The following is a 26,751-nucleotide window of genomic DNA, read 5'->3' as shown; positions in this document are numbered from 1 at the left end:
TAAACATGCTTAACTGCCTTGTTTCCTTCCTGTTAAAACCAATGGCCAGCGAGGTTCCACTCCACCGATACGATTGCATGAATATTCATGAGGATGTAAATAAAACATCTACTTGCATTCAGCTGAACACTTTGCTTTAGAGAGAAAGACAGAGAGGATTTTCTGATTTGACTTTTATATTTTATTTAAAAAAAGGAAATCAACGTAAACAAAGAATTTCCAAATGAAGTTCACAAGAATAATATAACTTATTGCTTTACTAATACATTCACAACCTGAATTCAATGTCATGAAACAACATAGAATAACAGAAGTTTTCTCTTTTCTTTGTCCTCAGTAACTTGGCCGAAGCACGAACCTGCGTACCACGTTTCAAGTAAATGTGAGTCCAGATGACCTAGAACTGTGATCCTGTATCTTTTAGGATAATGAGATGTACGTTGCATTTAGCATCATTCAATATATACATCAGTCCCCTCCAGTAAAGGAGCATCACATTAACCCAACAACAAGGCAATCTTTGCAACTCAATAGACACAACAAGCCTTTGTGGATTTTTCATACATACTGATCATATTATGACAGCAACATGTTTAAGGCAAACAAAAAAAAATAAAAAATGAAACAGAATAAATGTTTGCAAAGCTTCATGCAGGTTATCACCGATATTGTGATAATGATATCATTTTCATTAATCAAGTCCCTTCTTTGCTTTTGGTTGGTGTCTAAAAAATAAAAATATATTTCTGTACAGCTCTATTAGTCCTTTAGGGTTAGTGTTAAAACACACACAGCATCTGGTCTTCAGAGGGCAAAGAAAAAAATGTCCGTCTGTCCCATCTGGTCCTCCTCAGAGAACAGTGAGGTCGTGGCAGGACTTTGACTTCTGCCTGAAAGCCATCTTCTTGTTCTTGCGTGCGACCATGCGGCCCAGGAACCGTTTGGCCTTCTTGCCGATGCTCTCCCTACGCCTGCAGTTGGCCATGCGTCGTGCGTTCTCCTCCTTGCTGTCTTTCCTCAGGCGGATCTGTCTGACGATGCCTTCGAAGAGGTCCTGCACGTTGTGGTGAAGGGACGCGGACGTCTCGATGAACTTGCAGTCGAAGACCACTGCGCAGGCACTTCCCTCTGCAATGAAGGAACAGGTGGAGAGAGGACATTTAGTACATTAAGAAGACATTAAGGTAGAAGCTCAAGTGATGGTAGTTTTAAAACTCTGGCAGGTAGCTTTAGTTTGTGGTAGTGCCTGAACCAGAGCAGTTGAGTGAGAAATGTGGCCTGACCTAACCAATGACAGCTAAGCTCAATCAGTTCTGGCAAATCTGGTCATGAGAAGCCTCAAGAGTAGCTTTGAATGATGAATATGACATTTTAGATTAAAAAGGTGAGTTAATCTAACTGACTTACCGTCTACAGACACCTCTCTGGACCGCACCAGGTCGCTCTTGTTGCCCACAAGGATTATGGGAATGTTCTCTGACTGTCTGGCCCGGCGCAGCTGAATCCGCAACTCTGACGCCTTCTCGAAGCTTGATTTGTCTGTCACTGAATACACAATGATGTAGGCGTCTCCCATCCTCATGCACTGCTCCTTTAGCCACTGGCTGTTATCCTTCAGGAGAAGAAACAGAAACCAAGATTAGCATCATACACGGCTGATCCCATCTTAATGTAACATCCATGAATCAATGCAAATGGGCAAAACATAAATAATATATAACTCACCTGTTCCCAGATGTCATACAACAAGATGGATGCCTCTTCTTCGTCCACCACGATAGATCTGTCATAAGTGTTTCCTGAGGGAAGAGAAAAAAGAGATATCGTGTTACACAGTGACAGAAAGGAGCAGTCGTGTTTGTTGTCAGTGTGTGTTCTTGCTTTTCTTCACACTGGTTTTAGCACTTTTTTTCTCTTTTGAAGCAGAAAGTTGATCACAGCCTGTGATCAAGCCATCACTGGCCTTTTATATTGTCTGACAGCTGTACTACTGAGGGCAGAGCTGGTGCCTCGCTGCAGATGGAAATAGCAATAATCAATGCATCTACAGCCCTGCGTACAGAAATAAAAACCCTGTTTTTTTATCTCTTTTCTATCAGCTATACTTTTTGACTTTCCTCACAGTAAAACGTAATTCTGAATTTATAGAGAGTTTATTTTAAAAAATCCACATTTTCATTATTCTTAAATGTGTTGTCATGCTTGAGTTTCTTATCCAAAAGTTTTGATGCTTCATAATTCATTCATTGAATCTTGTATCTCCAAGCATGGTAATATTAATGTAATGTGTATTGTTTGGACTAAATTAAATGAATTAAATTAACCCCTGACAGTCCTAATTATCACATGTATCTTCTCAGACAATGGACATCTTGAGTGTGTGTGTGTGTGTGTAAGGGGGGGTGGGTAGGCTTGATGACTCATCCCCAGCATCACCACTCACCTGCTTCATCGCAGTCGTGACCAGCATCCTCAACTCCCCCAAAGACGCGCGCCAGGCTGGACTTGCCGACTCCGTGCTCCCCGAGGAGAACCACCTTGTACACCTGGGACTCGGCTTCGCTGCCGGTGGAGATGACGGAGTCGGAGGAGTCGGACGCGCAGCTGCCTCGGTGCTGCTCGCTCGGGGAGTAGGACGTGCAGCGCAGGAGGTTGGAGAGCTCGTCGGTTTGTCCCGTCTGGGGCATCGTGGCGCGCAGGTCCCGGTCGTCCACGGGCATGCTTCTCCGGTGTAGGTTGGGCAGATTCATGGGGAAAGGCATGCTTCCTCTTCTCTTGTCCATGTTCCGCAATTTGTCACCCTTGTTCAGAGTCATTGTGCTTGTACCGGGGAGCTGTGGGGTAGATGTGACATGCGTAAATGTGCGCTCTCATTCACTCACAATTCAAAAGGCTTTACAAGTACAGGTTTAAAAATCTTGCCATGGGATGCAGTGGAAGATAATGATATATTTTAACGTCATGTTGTGAAGTTCAAACATCTGCTCAGTTTCTGAAATCTCATCCTGAACACATGTTTGTCCAACAACTGCTCAAAAAGACGCAAATAAAACTAAAGCCAAACATTTCCAAACAGTATTAAAGACACTTACTCGGTGCTGGCGATTAAATCCAACGAAGGTAATCCAATAAACCTTGGTGTGAAGAGTTGTTGGAGCCGAAAACGCGGTTTTGCTTGAGTCTGGTTGACAGTCGCTGCTCAGCCTATTTATATGAGACCGGGAGTGACGTCGGCAGGGATTCGCCCCAGAACATCACGTCGCCGCTTATTATAGTGGTGCGTAACGGTAACATCATACAGAGGAGGGGGTTTATGACTGGAAGAGCTGAGGAATCTCCCTTCCGCCTCGCCAAATGGAGAGCTTACCTCTGAGGGGGCGGCCAGGGATGAATCCTTGAAGAGGGGAAGCCCACTCAAAGCTGCCCGGAGGGACATAAATATTTAATATTCATTTAGGGAGATAAATTTAGAGATAGTAAAATGATATCCACATGATGCAAGATGTTAAGGGGTATTAGGGCGCAATGCATCGCCCAGATGGATGCTTTTATGGAAATGTGATCGCTTGTCTCGGTTCAATTGCTCATCAGTTTGCTTTTTTTAGCTTCATGGCAAGGTGGAGGCTACAATTATGCACCAACATGAGAGTACTATTTTAATGTAAGGGAGCTGGAGTCTGGATAATAGACAAGGGTATTTGTTATTGATGTTATTGATCATTTTTGTGCAATTATGCTTAAGAAAGTCTAGATCTGGCAGTGAAAACGCTGAAAATGAGCCCATAAAAATTCTACACACGTTGACATTCATTTCTCATGCATCCCTCGCCTCCCACCCGCCTCCTCCTCACTGTCTGAAAGATGAAAAGCCTGCTGCCACCAAACCAGAATTTCTTGCATGTGCAGTTGTAATTCTTCACAGCTGACAGGCCTGACCTCCACACATCATGTTTGCTGTTTCTGATCCATGATTTGAATACTGCAAGATTAATTTAAACGTGTAGGCTGTGAAACACGTTAATACAGGCAAATGTCGTTATGCTACCCTGGTGGAGCTCAGAGGCATTCACTTCAGTTTCCTTTGTTTCACTCCAGCGTGTGATTTTATGTTAATTCTTGCATATTTGACACATTTTTTCTCGCACACAATGTAGTTAACCTACATCACGATGTGCTGCCCAGGCGCAATTTCATTCTCCAGTTTATGTCAGAGACTCTGGGTGATGTGTTGCTGCCCCCTTGTGGCTCCACATCTCACATTACAGTTGAACCTTTTGAACCCTTTGCCTGTACTGTACGTGTCTAACATATTAATGCATTCTGTGCTTCATCCCTGTGTGGAAAAAGTGAATAGATTAACAAAAAAATAACAAAAAATATATTATGACATATAATTATCAGGACATTTGATAGATTTATTTTCTAAATCTGCTTATCACAATTCATATTTACCCCAATCAACAACTCAACAACTCATAGTTCACTTAATGTTTCTTTTGTTCTAGTTTTTGGTGGAAATATTGATCAAGTGAAAATCAGATTTTTAAAAAATAGATTTCTTTGTGTTTAGAGATGAGGAATATTTGCTGTCTTCTCTCAGATTCAGCCTACATGAACTCGGCAAATATATAGCCGATATATCCCATGGTCATATCTCTGACTTCTGTGTAATTACATTTTGATCCAGTATTTGAAAAGCTTCCACATGCCGTTTCTTCCTGGAGTCCCATTATAGATTCACATAAGGAGTTTGGGGACTTTTGCTCTCTCTCTCCCTCTTTCCCTCTCAGCACAGCTTGTAGTAATACCTTTGTAAATATTATATTACACACTGTATGACAAATGTGATCACACACTTCCAGCCAAACATTAGATCATATTCTGGCCAAACATCACTTGATTTCCCCACAGATCATAAATCTTTAAAGGGTATTTTCTGTGACAAGAAAAAATAGCTTGTGTCCCCACTGTACTCCCATGACTGTGTGGCCACGTGTGACTTGACCACCATCATCAAGTTTGCCGATGACACAGTGGTGGTGGGCCTGATGATCTCTGAAGTGACTCACCTGAGAACTGGTGCCAAGACAACATTCTCATTGGATGTCAGAAAGACGAGCTGATAGTGAAAGAAGCAGGAGTAGAACTGCCGGGCCCTGGTGTAGACAGGTATCTATCTAATGTGGGCCAAGTTTCACAATGATATATAAAACATCTCAGAGGTACATATACAGCCCTTCTACCTTACTTGAAATAACCAGAATGTGATAGCTAAGTCCCTTCACAGCTGATAATGTTCACATTCAGTTAGAGTCAAGAGTGTAACTGATTCCTCGAGGGAAATTACCTAATGAACATGATAAAATACAATGTAGTGGATATACTGTAGATGATTATGTGACCAGTACTGGGTTTTTGAGGACGATAGTTAAATAGATGTTTAGGAGTTTAAAAATATCTCATGATGATATAAAGGTATATAGTAATTTTTTACTAACTTTAAACACAAAACATAAACAACAATCTTGAGACAGATATCTCAGATTTTTAAACATTTTTTATTGTGACCAAGATACAAGTGAGACATTTTGCAGTTGATAAATCAACTTGTCAGTGCTCTCTGAAACTAGGTCAAGGGACTACTGTTTCTAAATTACCTTAAACCTAGTTTGCCATTTCTGTACTACAATTTCATATTACTTATCGGCCAATATATACACCAATGACAATAGATCTGTAATAATATCAGCTGATTTTCATGTGTGAGCCTCCTTTCCTATGGAACAAAGGGGGAACAGTATCTGACAGTAATACTCCAAGCTGTCAGGATGCGTTCCCCCTGTTGTAAATGGTCAAATTTAATGATATCAGCCTGAAAATCACAGGACTTATCTGTTGTGGGGAAAGAAGTCAGCAGTATGAATTTGAAAGATGTGTGAGCCTCTTTTCATATTGAACAGAGGGGGAACAGTATCTGACAGTAATATTCCAAGCTGTCAGGATGTGCTTTACCTGCTATAGTGGAGCTGGATTTAAGACAAATATGATAAAATAGCGATTTATATTTAGCCTATAAATGAATTACCATACTTTCTTCCAAAAGTCCATAATATTCAAAATGAAAAGTCTCTCACAAATATAATATGTTTTATTGATAGAAATAACAGTAGTTGGTTGTGTTAATGAAGACATAAAAACACAAACATAATGTGCTGTTGTCCCAGTTTAAAAATATAACTAGACAGTCATGAAATTTGGATTTCACTTCTACAATACAACATCTTCAGATAAAACTCGCTAAAAAAAAGTCAGTTTTGAACTTTAGCTCTCTCCACAGTGCCTCTGTGGTACGAGCACAACAGCTCGAGGGGGGAGCTTTTTGTGAACGCGCGCTTCCTTCGCCCTTCGGGCCATTTCGGACGGGGGCGGGGCTAGGGGAGACACATCTCGACGAGGAAACAGAGCTCGATACAACACCGGAAGTCAACCCTTTAACGTGACACTGCGCATGCGCTTACCCCTCGCGTCTTCGACCTCTACTACAAACCGGTGAGAGCTAACCTCCTCTGTCGCAAACTGCCTCTGAATTAAATATATAACTGCTACACTTCTGTGTAACTCTGTATCTTTGTAGCTCTGTTGACCACAGCGCCGCACAGCTCATTTTCTTTTCCAGCCAGCTTGTTTTAGCGACATTGTTCGGTGTGTAGCTAATCTTGACCTTACTTGTGTGTGTCCACTTAACTTTGCACACTCTGTACTTTCTTATTCAGCCAACTAGTAACACAGTCAGCTAACTGTTTGTGTTTATTGTTGTGTTTCATGTATGGTTTTCTCCAGACGGTATACACCAAATCAACACCAGCTCCTTTGGTTGACCTGACCACCACGTCCCTTCGTAATGTATGCCTGTGCTAAGTTCGTCTCCACGCCCTCTCTGGTGAGTCTGCATGAATGAATGGAGGTGACAGTTACATGTGTTTTGACAGTGAGCTGAGTGATAGTTTGCAAAAGAGCTGCCAGTCTGTGTGCAGGACGAACAGCTAGCATGCTAACACAGGCGCTCGGCTGTGTAGCCGTCTTTGACCCTCTGCCAAAGTCAGCCTCTGTTCACACCTGCAAGGACGTCCTGGCTTTGAACATTATCAGGGCACAACTCAGGCTAACCATTTTATCCCCATGTAAAACAGTTTATACCCCTTTTTAAAGATAAAATATCTAATTTTAAATCATATGATATCATAGTGAAGCGAGCAGCCATATTTAAAGGGTAGCTCCGCACATTTCCACATTAAAGTGTGTACTGCATATGTGAAAGGCTTTATGTATAAAGCCTTTTGTGGTTCTGGATGAAGCTCTATGTAATCCGATGAATTGCCTCCAGAGATGTTACTCAGGGTTTAAGTTGCATTGTGGGCAATGAAGTTACAAGGTTTTAAAAAGGAAGAGGGTTGTGTTTAAAAAGGTTGTATGGAATTAAATAATTTGTTTTCAAACTCCCCAAAATGAGTCCAACAGTGTTTTAGAAGCATAAAGTTTACACCAGTGGACTGTGTTTTCAAACCTGGCAACCCACAACGCAATTTAATCACTGAGTACATCACTGGAGGCAATTTATCAGATTACATGCAGCTTCCTCTGGAGCCACAAAAGGCTTTACAGAGGGCTGTGCTGTATGGCCTTAGAATAAGATCAAGACATTTCTTTATATGTGGGTATGTAAGGATACACAATATATATCTCAATATTTTAAAACCTCAGAAGCACTTCATAAATGCTAGGCTGGCAAAATCTAATTGAATCACAAAAGTATTTTTGACCAAATACCTTGATAATAAAATTGTGACAATATTGTAGGTATGATATTGGTACTTTGACAAATATTAACATAATGACATATTTGATAAAATCATCATTCATGAGAATATAATGACCAAGTGGTTAAAGGCAAGTATAAGAAGAAGTAGAACAGTCTGGTTAGTTCAAATAATAACATCACTTTACTGTATTACAACCTCTAAAACCAGAACAACACCTATGCCATATCACAGTACAATATCCAAAATCTAAGACGGTGTACAGTTTAATATCAAAATAATGAAATATATCCATATATTGCCCAGCTTTAACCTCACGCCACTTTATTCACACGTGCAGTGGTACTCCAAGACCTGTAAAAGCAGGTTTAATGTGTAAAATTGGTGGAGTTACCCTTTAGGTTACATAAATGAATACATCTAAAGCAATATACACTGTCAGTATTGGTGTGTTAGCTGAAAGTTTAGCATATCAACACCAAGTCAAATGCCATTGTTTGTTGAAAGCTCATGCTTTCAGCAGTCTTGAGCAGGGCTTATGATTTGATGATAAGCAAATATAAAGACAGACAGATTTCAGTGTGAAATAGTGGTAAACCATCTTATCAGAGCTCGACTGTCTCACTAACTGTCTTTCCTTTTTGATACAGGTCCGTGCTGGATCTCGGGCTCTGTACAGACCACTCTCTGCAGCAGTAGTCTCAGATGCCAGGAAAGCAGATGTAAGTATCCGTCTGACTGATGGGTATAACTGATTTATCGACGTTGAGTGTTCACAGAGGATAGGCACTCTGAAGCTATCAGAGATCCATTAATCCACTCTGTTTTTCTCCGCCCCTTGTTTCTCACATACACAGTGACTAGACAAATAATACCAATACATTTTAATGCAGGGTCATTTAGCATCAATTTATTGATGTTATTTTAACCATAAATTATACAGTACTGAAGAAACGAGGCTAAAATTGTTGAATGTAGCTAACCAACAAAGTTACTAAATTCCACAATCTCCAGCAAGTACAAAAACAAATTGGTGGGGTGATTGGATAGGAATAGAAGTTAAATGTAACATGCTTTACATTAAAAGTTTCCTATTGAAGAGTGCCAGTGGATGGTAAATTGTCAGCAGAGGCAATGCTGACATTTGCATCAACAATATACTTCAGCTTGTCTCACATCTGTTCTTTGTGGCTAACATTAGCTCCACATCACCACTGCAGGGCCTTTTCTGCGTCAGTATGTGAAGTTTCCTTTAAACCTGCACTAATGCTCTCTTTTTGGAGAGTTTTTCGAGAACCTTAATCAAGTGCAGGTTTATTAAGTATTCCAGATAGTTGCATAGAGCAGGCCTGACCTGCATGTGTGAAGATGAAACCCCAACAGCTAGTGAGGAAACTGACATTGAGTAGAAGCTCTTGCAAACTCCTGCTGATATTTTATAATAAGCTTGTGCAAACTGACTGTAAACCAAAATAGGTGATTGGACCACCTTGTGCTTTACATAGATTACAGGATATTACTATACGTTTGAGACAAAAATCTTCTTATATTCTTTATATAGCAAAAAACAATGTTTAGTGCACTTTGTGATCCTGTACCGTTTGGTTTTGTACTAACCTTGTTTAATTTTTGTATTTCAGACTGCTTCCCTCCTGGCACCACAGAGTATCGCAGCCTCCCAGCAGCAGGTGGCAGTGCGGGCATTCCAGACCAGCGCTGTTAGCCGTGACATCGACACCGCTGCTAAGTTTATCGGAGCTGGAGCCGCCACTGTGGGAGTGGCTGGATCTGGTGCTGGAATTGGAACAGTATTCGGTAGCCTCATTATTGGATATGCCAGGTAAATTATGCACATCTAGTCATTTTTGGATGTTTTTCAATATCCTCCAAGGAGTGAATGTTGCATGTGACAATCAAAACTGTCAGAAAAATCTTACAATTAATTTCTGTTTTATTAGTTGGACAGACTGGTTTTGCAGGATGTATAACTAATTGGCTTTTAGTGTCTCGTCTTCATTAGATGGTTGTTTTTTGTATTGTAATAGTAATAACTGTTAACTAACAGAGGCATGCTAGATTCCAAATGTTTTCATGGTCAATAAATGCATTTAATTGAAGTTTTAAGTCAAAGGAATGATATATTTGGGTTTTAATATATATATATATATATATATATATATATATATACGTATATATATATATATATATATATATATATATATATATATATATATATATACGTATATATATATATATATATATATATACGTATATATATATATGTATATATATACGTATATATATATATATGTATATATATACGTATATATATATATATATATATACGTATATATATACGTATATATATATATATATATATACGTATATATATACGTGTATATATATATATATATATATATATATATACGTATATATATAATATATATATATATACGTATATATATACGTATATATATACGTATATATATACGTATATATATACGTATATATATATATATATATATATACGTATATATATATATATATATATATACGTATATATATATATATATATATATATACGTATATATATATATATATATATATATATATATATATATACGTATATATATATATATATATATATATACGTATATATATATATATATATACATATATATATATATACGTATATATATATATGTATATATATATATATACATTAATAAAGAGAGAGAGAGAATTTTTCAACATTGTCAAGTGCTGTCTTATGTCTTCAAGTTATTGATAGTTCCTTGATACATGTATGAAGTCTGTAAAAGTGGGAACCTTGACAGATAATGTGGTTGTTTGCTCACTGAAATGTCTGGCAGTTATACTTTGAACACTTTGTACCTCCAACCTGTCTCAGCTGCCTCTGTCTCTCTCAACAGGAACCCCTCTCTGAAGCAGCAGCTGTTCTCTTACGCCATCCTGGGCTTCGCTCTGTCTGAAGCTATGGGCCTCTTCTGTTTGATGGTTGCATTCCTTATTCTGTTTGCCATGTAAACCAGTTAGGCACCTGCTGTAAAGGGATACATCACTTTGTTAACAGGAATTAGCAGTTTGAGATGCCCTTGAATGGTACAACGATTTCAGCTTAGCGTGGTGCTCGTTCTTGTTCATTGGTGTTTCTTAGAAGATTGCGAACTCGCTGATGTATGAAACTCTGGCAAGCAGAAGTCATTTTAAATGGTTTTGCCGTTATATTGTATATTTAATCAAATGTTTTTGTTAACAAACATGCAACCAATTACAGAAGTAAAATGTGAAATTCATCTTGTGTCTTTGTGTTTGTAAATGCTGGCGGGGTTCTCTACATTTGGGTTTTTTCTGTGTGTTGATTTGTTTGTTTCAATAAGTCAGTGGCACAGTGTGTTTCTCTTGAAATGATTATAACACTAGGCAAAATATAGAAAAATTTAGGTTTAGCAGTCCCAGTTAATTTATTGCATCCATCACACATGACAGCTCAAGTAGACCCAAAATTATTGTCAAAAAGTTTGTTCATCTGACTGTGCCAAAATCCCAGCTAATCTAATGCTGGACTAGAATTAGACAGTTTTTACTGACCACAGCAATGTGTCAATTACTGCACAATTCGGTCAAATACCAGGAAACCTAATGGTAAAAAAAACGTTTTTTTCTCCATCACCGGTTGTCCACCAGCGGATTGTAAGCAAGTTTCTAATAATTCATTTATTTAAGAATTTTATTCTTTAAAAACATAATTAACAATTAAATGTTATATAAATATATAATTGAATAATTAAATGCTTAATGAAAGTCACATTTATGTTCTGGCAGCAAGTTACACTGAAAATTAAAGTATATGAATAAATTATAAATAGAAAAAATAATCTGAATAAATAAATTAGTAAATAAATCAATATACAAATAAATATACAACTATTTATATGTAAACATAAATACAAAATTAATTTAACATTTATATATTTAATGTCTCATTTGTGATTTTTTTTTTTAAATTTATGTTGAGTAGCATTAAACTACATAGTTATTCCTTTATCTAAGCATTTTATTATATAATTCTATTTTTACTAAGCATTAAGTTACATAAATGTGTTTTTACAGTATAACTAAACTTTTTTTTTTATTTATGTAAGCTTCAGAATCAGCTTTATTGGCCAAGTATGTGTACACGAACAAGGAATTTGACTCCAGTTAATTTTGCTCTCAATGTGCAGGGAATAGTATAATAACCATTAAATCTAAAAGAAAAAGAAAAATGAATATCTATATTAACGCTGCGATAAAAAATAAATTTTAAAAAATCAGCCGTTTGTCAAGTGGAACTAAAGGCACACGGTCAGAGTTGAGGGGGGACGGATTTGAGAAACGTACACGTCCCTTAGCTTCATGCTAGCAAAACTCAACAGTTATAATATAAATATATATTCAGACATGTAGGTTATCCGTTAATACAGAGAACTAAATGTCTAAATACATGTTAGTACATCAGTGCCACAGTCTGACGTGGGGAATAACTTGTTTTAAAACTAAGAAGCTGACTCCTCTGTGGTGGTTGTGGTCGTGTAACTGTCACACAGGACCCGAGGATGTTTTACAACTCAACGAGCAAAACAGATCCTCCAGGAAGCAGGTAAACAAGTACGGGATGCTGTTGGAGGGACGCGTTGCTTGTATATTGTCTTTTTCTGGTTTCGAAAGCAGTTGACAGGTTTTATTATCAGCCGCTCCTCCTGTCAAATGACACAGTCCACATCTAGTTTAGTGGTTTACTGTAGTTAATCCTCCACTTGTCAACAGTATGTCATTGCTTTCTCGGACGAACCTTAGCACTCACTGTTTGGGTTGAATATTAGCTCGATAAAACCTCATAAGTACATACCATTTTGGCCTTTTTTCTCGTCAGGGGGGCAAAGCAGCTACTTATTTGCCCACTAGATGGGGTGTTAGGGTTACTTAAGGGCTAACTTACTTGTTTTTGACTCCAATTGTATTTGCTGAATTGATAAAGAAGAATTTGGATAGTATAATACAGCTAACATACCATCTTAGTAGGTCATTTAATCTGAATTGGTTTATGGAGCTGCCATTTACATCCAGCCATTTAAGCTCTATAACCAAATATACCAAATCAAAATCAAATCAATTGTATTTATATAGCCCAAAATCACAATCACATTGCCTCAGTGGGCTTCACAATCTGTACAGTGGACAACATCCTCCTCGATTTGAGAGGGAAAAAAAAAAAAAGAAGATGGAAGAAACCTTGGGAAGAGCCACAGAGGAGGGATCCCTCTCCCAGGACGGACAGACATGCAGTAGATGTCACATGTACAGAACAGAACAACAAAATCACAGTTTACAAATTTCAACATCAACAGTCATTCCTAACAGGATGGATTTTACACTCCATATCCACCAGGGGTAGTGAGTGTACAAGACACCAGACAGCTGGCTTTCCAGCCTGAGTTCTAAAACTTTAAGGGAAAGTCCACCTTAAACTAGGATGTACATCTTAATATTCAGCAGGTGACACTTAAGTCAATAGATCAATATTCAGCCCGATGTTTACCTTTGATATTTGGGTCCATTTTCTTTTTACATGAATAGGACTTGCAGATTTGAATCAGCAAATGCACCTGTAAAACTAACCAAAGTGTTGTCAGACTTTACTTAAAGCATGCCGCATAATATCATGCGTGTCTAGGATTTACAGTATGACATTTTTACCACAGACTGTTCCGTCACAGGTTACTAAAAGGCACACAAAAGGAAGATCTTCATGTCAACCAGTACTGGATCGTTTCGACCAGCAGTACAGTCAGGAACTTGGAGACTTATGGCCGTCTGCTAGGTAAATTGTGTCTGAAATAATTCATGCAGCTCACACATGAAGAGCGGTTGTACCCTCATTTTATTGGGATTGCTTTTCCCCTGCAGAGCTGTGCTCCTGGACCCTCCCTCTTGGCAGTATGGGGTCATGCTCAACCGCTTCAGCGCTGTGACAGAAATCACACAGACTCTTCAGTCACAGGGCTTTTCAACATTGCTGCCACGATCAGATGTGTCCACGTTGCCTTGTAGTGTCCGCTCAACAGTCTCAAATTCTAAACAGGAAAAAGGAAAAGACTCTTTGTCCGAGTGCGCCCCTAATGACTCCGATCTCCAACCTGACACCACCTCTCATGCACTCGGTCAGGCTCTTGAATCAGAGCCTTCACTCAGTTTACCCCGTCCTTCATTACAATGCTACATCCACCCACATCCTCTGCGGTTTCCCTCTCAGGCCCACAGGCCTGGCCAGCTGAAGCAGTACTACCTCCTGAATGCAGCCTCCCTGCTTCCAGTGCTGGCTCTGCAAGTCAGAGATGGGGAGAAGGTTTTGGATCTTTGCTCTGCTCCTGGGGGCAAAGCCTTAGCAATAATGCAGGGTGCCAACCCAGGTAAAACAAGTGCTTTAAATTGACTTTTCAAACTTTTTTATGATTTATTTATATCATGCAAAGAGGTATACGATTGTGGATTTTGTGTGGTTTTAAAACAAGGCAGTAGATGATAGAGGGAGGCTTAAAAAAACTTTAAGTTATACATTTGCAATAAAATGTGAAATGTTGGAATTTTGCACCTTTTGATATTAAAGTTTATTTATCAGTCATTAAAGCTGATAAATATTAATGGCTATACTTAATTTGAAATTATCCCAAATAAATTACTAAATTCTAGCTTTTCACAAAAAGCATCTTGTTATTTAATATTAGAAGCATACTTTGCATTTAAGTTGCTGCTGAATCTAAGGAATATTTCAGTCTGCTCTGAATAGCCTATTTGCATTGAATACTGGTTGTTAGTAATGCTGCCCTATGTTGTTTTCCAGCGCTTCTCTGCTGTAATGAACCAGACCCTCACAGACGGGACTGGCTAGCCAAAACCCTGGAGTCCTTTCTGCCTCACTCACTAAACAGCAGAGTGATTGTGTCTCCGCAGGACGGACGGTCTTTTGGGCAAAGTGAAGCAGGGACATATGACAAGGTGTGGAGAGTCGTGTCTGTTGCAGCATGTGTATGAATTTTACCGCAGTGTCTCAACGAATTGAGGTGTCACACTTCTTTTTCAAGGCCCATGTTTAGAAATGAATGAGAAGAGCAAGCCTTTGAACAAAAGCTAATAAGCCCCAAAGAAAAGAGAAAACCGTTTATTCAAAATAGGAGCCAAGAAGCGACAGAGAAATGGCTGGGAGGAATCAAAGTGACTGATAATGGAGCAAAAAAAAGGGAAGGCATAGAGTGAAAGTGTTTAGAGTAAAACAGTGTGAACAGACGGAGAGGTAATACAGAAGTGCAAATGGACTGCACAGGTTCAAGCTGTGTCTAGGCAATAATATGGCTTTGTAAAATCTGCATAGAGGACTGATTTGTGGGAAGATTCTCAGCTGATGTGTTAAGGTTCAGACTGTCATTGTTTCCTTTAATTTTCTATGCTAACTATTATGTGTCTTTTGACTTTTGCTACATGGAATATATAGCATGTACTTTGATTATGTTACAGACCTCCAGCTTGTCTTGTCATCTGCTTTTATCTTCAGTAACTATTTAAATGTTGTCACTTCATGCTCTACTTCTTCAACCACTGCTGTCCATCACTGCGTTTACTAAGGACAATAAAAGATTTTATTGTGGATCTCGTTAAAAAGATTCATCGTTGTGACTTCTCAATATCGGGATAGTCGTGAATCGAGAAAATAGTGAATATCCTCACATGAATGCCTTGAAAAAGCTGTCTGGCTCACTGATGTACAGTTTCATGCAAATTATTGCAAAGCCTGTCTAAGCCTGTCACCACGGCTGAAGACACAGCTTGCACATTGTATCCCCACCAAACACAAGTAAATCGAATGTCTGTAAATACTACTAAAAAATACTACAGACTTAATAACACAATAAGAATATTTTTTGATGAATATTGTGAATTGCAATTATGTTTGACAGAATTGTCATGACATGAAATTTTCTGATACGGATTCAGATTTGCACCTAGTTTGCATACGATCTTTGGTTTATCAGTCTGCAATAGTAGCATAAGTTTAAACATGAACAGATGATTAGTATTTTGGCAAATATTTCTTTCTGTTATCAACAATGCTTTTGTTTTTACACTCAAACAAAACATGATATTCATCCTCAAGGCAGTTATGGTTACATAAAGAACAAAATCTTATATATTATATATTTATATACTTGTACTGACTCGGCTGTCTTGCCCTCTCTGTTGCAGGTTTTAGTCGATGCTCCATGTTCTAATGACAGGAGCTGGTTGTATTCTTGCAGCAGCCAGCAGGGGGAACAGAGACTACAAGAAAGGGCCAGGCTGCCTGCGCTCCAGGCTCAGCTGCTTAGGTAAGCCGTGTCCCCGACATGAAGAAATGTCTGCAGTGTCTCCAAACTTTGAAATCATTCCTCACAAAATAATACCATTGTTTTGGTTCACATGGGGGGATTATAAAATATTTCCAAGTGTTTTAAATGACACATAAAATAATGTAAACACTAAATCAAAAAGGACTTTAATTAATATTCAATTACAAACAGTACTATAAGGTGGAATTACATTACACACTGTCAGGCAATTAGTGTAATTTGTCAGGAATAAAAAAAAGTCTGGCAATCAGCTCTTTAATTGAATAAATTAATTTTCAAAGCAACAGAAAACAACAAAGAGCTCCATGGAGGCTGTATACTATGTGGTCACATTGCAAAAAATAACAAATAATTTAGCGGGATAGCAATGATTATCCAGCTTTGCAGCAGTGTTTGAAGGGGTAATTTAAGGCCCTCATCATGGAGTGCAATATTTGTCTCCTCCCCACAGGTCTGCACTGTCAGCAGTCCGTCCGGGGGGCGTCGTGGTCTATTCCACTTGCACACTGTCCAGCTCTGAGAACTACACTGTGGTTGAGACGGTGCTGAATGACTGTCCTGAGGCTGAACCCGAAGACCTGTGGGAAGAGATTGCTGTTCCTTTATCAAAATACTTTGCATTTAGTCCTGCTCACCCTGGTCACAGAGGACAGACACTTCACAAGCCACAGAATGGCAACGTGTCCTCTTACCGACACACACTCGGCATTTTAGTGGTTCCTCAAGCAGGCAAGACCTGGGGACCCATGTTTTTGTCCCGGATTAGAAGGAGGAAATAAAGTGTATCCTCCTGTGCTGAAAAGATATGAGGAAAGAAATGGCTAAACATTCCCATTTTTTGGGGAAGACTTTAGTTACCTATGGGTTTTTTAGTATCCGAAGAAACTCACATCACTGGCCAGTCTGAAAAGTGGGGAGGTTGCAGATGTTTCTTAAACCTGCAATCGTTCTAATGGCCAGCAAGGGATGACCCCACTGGTTTAAAAAAAACAAAAAACAACTCATTTGATTGATTTATTACCTCAATAAACAGTTCCCTTTCAAGTCTTCTTCAATACAACATGAAGTTCATTTTGTAAATCATGGTCCCATTTAGGGTAAACCAGAGGAAAGTAGGGTATGCTTTTTAGGGTGGTTACCTTGTGATTAAAGTGTTGTGAGTGTGATCTCAGTCAGATCCAATTGGGATATCCACTCCACCCTCTCATCCAAATATGGTCATTCAACCCAATTGCCAGAATAAATGTTAGCTAAGTAAGTTTCTGCAAAACCACAGATAAGTTAAAACTGAACATTTCTTTATGTTACAACTTTGTTTAGGCTGATTTTTTATTTTTTTATTTCTCTCTTGTCACAATGCTGTGCGTATGCTCTAGTTAGGTTTAGGCACAAAACCCACTTGGTTAGGGTTATGAAAAATTCATGGTTCGATTATAAAATACCTGTTTGGCCACAATCATGGATTGAGAAGGTCAAACTCCCTCCAGTGGAGTGAATCAAACTGTGGTTGACCTTGTTGGCTTGTAATAACTAGACTTAATCTCACTAGGTAGCCAGAAACATAACTAAATTAATGACACTTTTGCTCTTTAACTGTTTGATCCCTAACATGCAGCTGTTTGCTCGCAAGTTTACCATTTCAACTTAAAAGCTGCTAATATATCTGCTGCTAATGTTTAATTGCTTTCTTTCACAACTATGGAAACTACTGACACTGCAGAAGAACAATTAGTTCGTATCAACTGATTCCTCTACATGCTGCACATGAATAAGACTGTGTCCATGTTGTATAATAAAATTGATAATACTATAAGACAGCAATATTCTATAAGAACGTAAAATGAAAAATACATTCACAATTTATTCTGTTAGGAATGGATGCTTATGGTGAGAGCATTATTTCAGTTTGTGCAAGTTTTCCTTTCTAAATACTCTTTGAGAGGTAGTTAGAGAGTGAGATGACATTATAAGACTTAGCACCACAGGCGCTCACATTCAGAATCTCCATCTTCCGGGCCTGAGGCCAGTAAATCAGGTTGCACTCATTAAATTTGGATGACCTCTTGACTTAAGCCATCACTGAATTTTTAAAAGCCTCTATCTGAGCACCCAGGATTTATGTTTATTGCCCTATGTATGTAATGTGCCATAACACTAGTGAAATTGTTTGCAGACATGACACACTCAACAGGAGGCAGGTATCTGAGAGATTAGTTTAATAACCAGTAAGAGCAGTGACGATATAATTAACCTTCCTCATGAAGTCGTGCTGTAAGTCTCAGTCTTAACATCTGTCATCACAGCACCTCTTCAGTGTGATTGAGAAGGCAGTATCGTCTCTTCTAGTGGCTCATTACCTTTGTGGACTGTTCTTGTGTCATGCTTGAGTGAAAAGTCGACTATTTCATTGTAGCTTTTCATCAGGCTGTGATTGCTCAGAGCAGAAGCCGGAGGTGTTTTAAAAGGAACTGTAGACAATAACACACAAGAATTCACATAAATTTTACCTTTTTGAACATAACAGACAGACAAAGTAGGCTGTTGTGATGGCAGTTATGGTTGAAACCCTTATATTATCCCTCCAAAATGTATGTGGCTGGTGGTTCTGAGCCAGACACTGTCAAGGACATGATTGCGGAAATAGGAAAGCAACAAGAGCCTCGCACCTGTTTCGTCCAGCTACTCTGCCATAGACAAGCATTATTGGGTGCATTTATATGGCTATTTTTATTGGCCGTCCTAGTTTCGCTCCACTTCTGCGTGTCTTTGAAAAAGTAGCTTCGGCCTCTGATACGAGCGCATCATTATGCCACCGCATCATCAACTTGAAAGTGGCGAGATGTGTAGATGAAGTGAGGCTTCATTGGGGTTAACCATGTTCCTGACCTTTGTGTGAACTCTGGTTTGTTGATGTTCCCCCATATTGCAGTGTTTCCTCAAGGGGAGAATCTCTAAGCAGCTTTTCCTCCACTTCAAAGGGAGAGAATGTAGGCCTGCTTTGCATAATCAGGTGGGGAACAGCTTTTTGCCAGAGAGGCAGGAATTAATTTGTGCCACCGCCAGATGTAATCATTAAAACTCCAGTCATTGACAATAAAGGAGGAGGAGAGGGGGAAATAGAGGAGGAATTGTCAAACAGTGGATGGAATGAGAAAGAAATACGGAGCATAGGATGGTCCTGAATGCTGGAGGAAACCACAGCTAAGCAGGCTAATCTGGCCTGAGCTCTGTTAAGCCAAAATGACATTTTTTCAGTCTGGTAACATTTAGTTCCATCACTCTGTGTTTGGACATGTTGGCGTGAATTTGATCCTTACTTCTCAGAACCCTTTATTTTATATGTACTTTAGGGTTTCAGTGGTGTAGAAAGTGATGTAAACACATCAAGAGAGCCACAGTTATCTGCAGCTATGTATGTCAGTCACACTGAAAGCCATTTAGCAGCATGTGTAGGCTTCAGTGCTTCGCTCACAGCCGTTAAATGTTCTCTATGGTTCAGTCTCACTGCTCTCATTAACCTTGTTCCCAGCAGCATGCAGCTGTTTGCAAACCCACAGTGCTGGAGCTCAGACAGACAAATTTAGTGACTAACTGAATTTGTAATGTTTCTGGGTTAATTTTTGAGAAAAAAATCATTATGATATATTCATGTGCAAGATACTGTCGAACAGGTCTATTTTAGAAGGGCCAGATTTGAAAAAAAAGTGAAGTGACAAGAGGCTGGACATTTACATTCCCCATGTCTGACCTGCAAAGCTCAGAATTTAAATGTGTTAAATTAAAACTATTCACCTTTTTTTGTCTGCTTTGTTTTTATTAGTTTACAATTGAAAAACAAACATACAGGGGGAAAAAAACAATGTACCATTTTAATCTTTAATCTAAGCAGGTTGTCAGTTTGATTCCCTCCGCTTAAAGGTGCAATATGTAAGAATTGGCCACCAGTCAAATCCATACAAATAAGGAGCACCAGAGTAATCGCCAACTGTAGCTGCCATTAGCTAGTTAGCTCAGTTAGCCATGCAGTTAGCGGCCCGCACTGGGAAGTTGGGAACCAGATGTGTTTGTTTTTATGCCGCTAGCACAGGAGCTTTAAACCGGGATGTAGTAGGGCTAGCTGGTTAGCATGCTAACTTCTCCACAACACAATAAATTGAAGGCATAACGTCGAAACTGTTATTTTTTCATATTCTGTCGATGATTTTAGTTACTTTTTGAATGTTTTTCACTCAGATTTGTACATATTACCACTTTAAACAGCTTTGGTTGAAACTTTTTTCATGAAATTAAAGCATTTTTACCAACTGATGTAACTAATTAAATGGGCTAATTAGCCTTCTAACAAAATGATCAAAAGCCCAGAATGAGGTTGTTAATGGGCCATATTCGGCCCACAGGCCACCATTGAATAGATTTGCTACAGAACATCACCGACTTAGAAAAGTCAGCCCTCCCTAGCCCTAACTCAGAGCTCACACGTGTCCTTAACGACTCTGTAAGGACACTCCCACACAGAGTTTTAAAGCCTGCAACTGCCCTCCAGTCAGAACTGAAGAAGCCTCTTTGGTGAGAGGTGAAACGTCTTCAAGAAACTGAAACATGTCCAGTTGCTTACAATACAGCACTTATGACTTGGAAAAGCTTCTTCATTATTTGTGCTGCTAGAATCCGATCAGATTCAACCACACTGTCAATCTGATATTTTCCCTCTTGTGAAAAATGCCTGACTCGAAGCGTTTGACACTGACTGTGCCGGACAGTTAACAAGTGGGTCTATAGATTTAGTACCGTTTGGGGCATCCATCATTCATTTCAAACGTCATCATTTGTCAATATTCCATCAGTGGAAGTGAGTGACCAGGACCGCTGCTGTTGATTGATTGTTACACAGCTAATCTCTGAGGGGGGGAAAGTCTGCAAAGTATAAATCCTTATAGAGGTCAAGTCAAACTGTCAATGTGCACACAAAAATGTGAATTTTGTGAATAATGCTACAGAACACACTCCTGCAACGAATGAACAAGAAAACCTGAAGTTGGCAGTCTAGGATCCCTTAGAGAGAGAACCACATAACAGATTAGGACTGGGCATACCGACTACCGTACACCTGGGATGCTAGCCTAAAAAAAGATGCTCAAGTCATCATTTTGCCTCTTCTGGCAAGATGGGTACATGATGAACTATCAGCAGTGAAACCACCAGATGTGACACTTCAGAGAAAGACAGAACAACTTAATTGTAGGTTTTTATGTAACCAAAATGCGCTAAAAAACAGAAGGATGAGGGGTTTTACTTGAGAACAAAGTTTCCTCTCATGTGTTTTTTTTTTCACGGCCGGGGGCGACATCAGGTACCATCAATGTCAACGCAGACAGACAATGCCAGAGGAAAATGAGTGGGACAGGGCTGAATGTGAGAGGGTACCTCAAGGTAAAGGAGAGGAACACAGATATCTCTATCCTTTCATCTGCTGTTTGTCTGCAAACAAACTCCTTAATGCAAAAGAAAGTCGAGAGCGAAGAGACGTAAAAGCAAGGTGTTCTTTTGTTGTTGTTGTTGTGACAGTTGTCTTAGAAGGCAGCGGAACTCGGATAAAACTGTATCAAGTTTACCACTTCTCCAAAACTTGTCTACAGTTTTAATTCAAAAGGGACTCGTGGAAAAGGAAAGAAAATCAAGAGCGCTTCAAGACTAACTGGTGTGGCCCTTGATGAGCTATATCAAGAAGAGAGGTGTTGTTGTTCCTCCCGTGGACCTCTGTGAGCCTCGGCAGCTGCAGGGAAAGAGACATCCATAACAGCTGCACCAGAAGACAAAGTACAGGCTTAACAGACTGAATGCAGGACATATTACCCAGGCCCGGACACTCATTCATCCTTTGAGGAAAAGACAGAATTGATCGGGAGGTATAAAACTAAAGGCTTGGACAGTCTTGCAGGGAAATTGAATTTGAGAGAAAACTACCAGTTCAGTTTTACATTGCAAGTCATCATTTTCCCACAAATTAAATGCAAATTGGAAGAGCAGATCAGTATAACTGGCCATGAATTATGCCAATTCAGGATGTGCGTTTAGACTACTTGCATCTTAAATTGTAACTATTTCCAACAGTGGTTCAGTCATTTCCACTTGTGACCCCTGTATGTGGCTAGAGGTAGAATGGTGAACTTCAAAAGTAAGGATGATTTAAAATGTGTACAGCAGAATTACATAAAATAATAATGATTGCAAATATTTGAGGTACTGACTCCTGTTGTTTTGCAGATTTAAAGTTGATAAATGAGTCCTTAATTTATCACCAATATCCTATTTGAAATATACTGCATTTGTGTTTGTAAGGCTTACAGAATAAAGACTTAGACTTTATTATCCTCAGGGAAAATCAGCCAGACAGTACACACAACAGACAGTATTCAATCTTATAAAAATGTTTATTTATTCAACAAAGAAAATGACACATAAGAGCATTCAATCCAAATAAATTCTGATAGACAAGGATGAATGACAGACCTGCAAAGATGCACAATTGGACTTCAGACAGGCTTTAATAATAAAATTAAAAAGTAAAGAAAGTAGGCCTTGAGATTTGACTTGGACTTGACTTCTGTGATACTTGACTCCCTGAACACTTGATGTTACTTAAGCAAAGGCGTCACTTTGTGTTGCAAAGCGGTGGGGACATAAGGACTCAGAAGACAAAAAAAATCTTTTCATGTTCAACAGACTTCAAAATATTCGATTTTAGGTGATGTAATTGGAGGATTGTATGAGTTCATGAGTAGATGATTTCAGCGGGATAAAAATTGCATAACGTCCCATAATTGGTCCCAGATATAACAGAAAAACAATTGTCAGCATTCAGACTTGAGAGACTTGACGCTGACTTACCTCAAAGACTTTAAAATAGCTCTGCCAAACGAATGCAGCCTTATTTGACACCCACAACAAAAGATGACTTAATTTCTAAATAGCATGTGCTAAATGTTAAGCGCTTACTTCTTTACCTGTGACGATTAAACCCTCTCTGTCCCATTCCGAGCTATCTTATGCTAACCGGCTCCATAGCTGCAGTTCACATCAGAAGAAACTCTCTGGAGCCCTGTGTTAACACTCACTTGACCCCTGCATGGATCCCTGCAGTACACGTGCCTAAGAATAAAATGTCCATCCAGAAAAGGTGCACCCAGATTGAGTTGCCTCATCTCAATTTTTACTTCACTTCTGTTAAACTTCTCGACTTCAAACCTTGTTGAAGTGGACACTCCCCGAGTGAAGGAAAAGCATGAATAATAGATTATTCACCCAAAGGGAAAAAAGGGGAAAGGAAGTCAGGGGGGAGAGGTATGAAGGGGCTGATTAAAACTGATAGATTTCATACCAATACTTTGAGTTTAAAAGTTCATAAAAACATTACTGGGGGATGTTTTTTAAAGGATCAAATAAATGTCACTTCCTCAAATTAAGAGCATTTTCGCAGAGTGGTTTGAGGTTGGTTAGAAATAATGGAGCCCTCCTAGAGCCTACCTTTGAAATGCTTAGATTTGATGTTCAATAGACACATTTTATGTAAGCACATAAGCACTTATACGTAACATATTTATAATTCATATTCACCTGGTCGTAGTGGAATGTGTGCAGCTGTGAAGTGTTGTAGGATGCGCTCACTCCTCTCACATTTTTCACACCATTTATTTCTGTGTTTGATAAAACTCGGGCAGATTGCCTTTGAAATCTGGCACTAATGAAATAACAATGACTGCCTGTGCTACAGTTATGAACTGATTCTGCTGCAAGTTTGCGGTATCACAGTGACAAAGATCGTTACATGTCCTTTCTTATAAAAAAGATGTAAACATTTTGCTTCAAACTGTTCTATGAAGCTGTACTCTCATAATGGTGCTTTGAGTTAAAGTGGAATTAGACAATTTTTTTGTTTAACATAGCCTATTGCGTAAAATCATTGTGAAGTAAATATTGACCGCAGAGTATAATGGTTATAGAAAAATGACAACATCCATTGGTGCCCTATAAGCCTCGCTTTCACTACGCTATTCTGTCTGACACTGGGATGGATTTTTAACCCTGACAGTGAAGGCTCAATCTTAGCACAAAGGAAGCACATGTGCCATTACGCAACCAACACAGGAAGAAGATTTGTTTTCCCCAGGTGACGGTGGAACAACTGGAATAACCGAGGAAACTCTTCCCTGTAAAAGAAAAGGTACCGCTTTGACAGAAACCAAGGTAAAGCATGAGTGAACAGACGAGCATTCACTCAATGGAGTTAGCGTTGTTGGTATTCTTATGGACAGAAGTCAGGCTAAATTGAAATGTCGACCTGGTGGTGACGCTAGATTTAAAGAGATATTATCACTAGAGTTTTTACAATTCATCCTGTGGGGAATCTACTTATAGCTGTTGAGATATTCAAGTATGGATCGCAGGGGTTCATCCCATAGTTGACAAGACATTTCACTTAAAACCTCAAATGTGAACCTTCAGGTGGTGCCAGAAGAAAAGTCAGAGGATGAACAAAATCATTAGGATACACGGTGGTCTGTTTAATTTCACGGTTATCTATCAAAACCTTTTGAGACATTTCTGTTTGGACCGAAGCAGGGAACTGAGTAACATCACCCTCAATCGAGCGAACAATGTGGCTAAAAAAATGAGTCATTGCTGCGTCATTTCTCGATGAAAACATGTTCACTGCAGGCTTATTTCCAATTAGCATGACTCAGTAGTCAGGGTGCTGACCAGACAAGTTCATCGGCTGCCTTGTTCCAAGGATTTCACAAGGCATACAGAAGGTGACACCGAGGCCAATGCAGCGCATAATCTGAAGTCAGCAGTAAGGCAGGTGGCAGAAGGGAAATGTCTTCTATTTATCCTCCCTGTCGATTTTTTCTTTACCTGCCTCCCTGTCCCTTCTGTGCTTTCAGAACTTGCTATTCTCTCTGTCTCCTTGTCGCTGGATGACTTTTCTCTCCCTTCCTCTGTGTCTGTGTATCTGGCTGTCTTTCTCTACCCTCATCTCCTCTCTTCTCCTCTCTTCTCTTCTCCTCTCCTCTCCTCTCCTCTCCTCTCCTCTCTCCCTCTCAGAGTCAGCCTTTGATCTTGCCAGTCCTAGCACAGAGGTAGACAGTGATGCTGTAAAGCTTTTCTCTGCCTATTAATGTCTTAACTCTTGCTCTGCCTTATGCAGGAGGTCTACTGAGACATCATTTCCCCACACCACACGCTGTAATGACAGGCCTGGACACCCTTAATCACAAGCATACTGTTTGTGTGTGTGTGTGTGTGTGTGTGTGTGAGTGCGCGCGCGCGCGTGTGTGCGCGCGCAGGCGCCTGAGGAATAAGGTAAATTCAAATGTGAGGACCAGGTTTAAAATTCATATAAGCTGAAATATATGTGGTGATGGCAATAAAACTCAGGTGTCCTTATCAATGACAATAACACCGATTCATCACTGGCCAGGTTGTAATCTGATGTAAATAATCATTTTATGGCATAAGATAGAATAAAAGAAGCAAAATATAGTGAAAATATAATCACACTGAAATGAAAAACACAGAGAGAGACGTGTAGATTGGATTATAACTTAACACAACAAGATTATCAAATAAACCATTTTATAACTGCAAGGGCAAATGAGCGTAACAAGGTATCAGAGAAATCTTGGATTGAAACCTGCCTAAATATTTCATCCTAAACATTGCATCATCAAAGGGGTCATTTCATCCGTCTGTGGTCCTGCATTTTGAATCATTTTTGCTCAAGGAAAAGGTGGAAACAATTTTCTCCGAGGCAATAAAGTAAACTGGTAAATTAAGATAAATATCCATTGTGGTGGGCGCCAAGATTGCTTTCCCAGTGTCACACGCAAAATAAATAATGTCAGGAGCGCGACTCTCACAGGGTAGAGAGTTGAAGATTTACTGAAACTGCCATGGAATGATGCTCGGCCACACTGACACGTTTACCCTTGCAGTGGCTGTATACAAAGTTAAACTTGACCAAAACAAAAACACCTTTGAATATGGTGCTGCATACTAATATGCACACACTCCAAGCAGCAGCTTTATTTTGTACTCTGAGTACTCCATTGATTAAGAGCTGCACTTGTATAAACTTGTCAGACTAAAGGTGGACTATTTTTATTTTTAAGTCTCCAAGTTGATGCAGCAGAACCAAAGGTACACAATGCATCTCGTCCACCAAGTCGACAGGCTAACGTAGGCTTAGAATCGCTTTTCATCCTTTCAGACTTTCAATCTGATTTCATTCAGAGCCCTCTGCAGCCACTAAAGACATCTACAATTTATTTTGTATAGTTCTCCCAAGATCTTTAAACAGACTTTGACCTGTAAAAATGAGTGGAATGTCACTTTAATTACAGTGTTAGTCATTGGAAGGATCGGTCGAAAAACATCATTACACATGGACATCATTTATGCTCATGTAAAGCATCTACCTTACTGATAAGGTG

At 39.2% G+C, this 26,751-nt stretch overlaps 3 protein-coding genes across 4 annotated transcripts; 2 read left to right on the top strand and 1 right to left on the bottom strand.

The window, feature by feature from the left end:
• Nucleotides 1-357: 357 nt before the first annotated feature.
• rrad (Ras-related associated with diabetes) lies at nucleotides 358-2,816 on the bottom strand. The gene is made up of 4 exons (XM_073464905.1): nucleotides 2,444-2,816; nucleotides 1,726-1,799; nucleotides 1,408-1,612; nucleotides 358-1,128 (listed from the first exon to the last, which is right to left on the bottom strand). Exons 1-4 carry the CDS (start codon nucleotides 2,814-2,816, stop codon nucleotides 851-853), a joined length of 930 nt encoding a protein of 309 aa, XP_073321006.1. The 3' UTR covers nucleotides 358-850.
• A 3,655-nt stretch (nucleotides 2,817-6,471) lies between these two features.
• LOC140994571 (ATP synthase F(0) complex subunit C3, mitochondrial-like) lies at nucleotides 6,472-11,134 on the top strand. Of its 2 annotated transcripts, none has more exons than XM_073464278.1 (5): nucleotides 6,472-6,549; nucleotides 6,841-6,940; nucleotides 8,468-8,539; nucleotides 9,458-9,657; nucleotides 10,751-11,134. In XM_073464278.1, the coding sequence occupies exons 2-5, from the start codon at nucleotides 6,902-6,904 to the stop codon at nucleotides 10,863-10,865; spliced, it is 426 nt and encodes a 141-aa protein (XP_073320379.1). In that variant the 5' UTR covers nucleotides 6,472-6,549; nucleotides 6,841-6,901; the 3' UTR covers nucleotides 10,866-11,134. The 2 variants fall into 2 exon arrangements, with proteins under 2 accessions (XP_073320379.1, XP_073320380.1); XM_073464279.1 differs by lacking the exon at nucleotides 6,472-6,549 and adding an exon at nucleotides 6,594-6,702.
• Nucleotides 11,135-12,228: 1,094 nt separating this feature from the next.
• nsun3 (NOP2/Sun RNA methyltransferase 3) lies at nucleotides 12,229-18,074 on the top strand. Its single transcript, XM_073464695.1, has 6 exons — nucleotides 12,229-12,480; nucleotides 13,598-13,701; nucleotides 13,788-14,290; nucleotides 14,722-14,876; nucleotides 16,119-16,240; nucleotides 16,713-18,074. The coding sequence occupies exons 1-6, from the start codon at nucleotides 12,313-12,315 to the stop codon at nucleotides 17,038-17,040; spliced, it is 1,380 nt and encodes a 459-aa protein (XP_073320796.1). The 5' UTR covers nucleotides 12,229-12,312; the 3' UTR covers nucleotides 17,041-18,074.
• Nucleotides 18,075-26,751: the final 8,677 nt, after the last annotated feature.

Source organism: Pagrus major, chromosome 4 (genome assembly GCF_040436345.1).
Source record: "Pagrus major chromosome 4, Pma_NU_1.0".
In the NCBI taxonomy this organism is placed as follows: Eukaryota; Metazoa; Chordata; class Actinopteri; order Spariformes; family Sparidae; genus Pagrus; species Pagrus major.
Note: the sequence above shows the minus strand (reverse complement) of the source record. Positions and strands in the feature narration are given on the sequence as shown.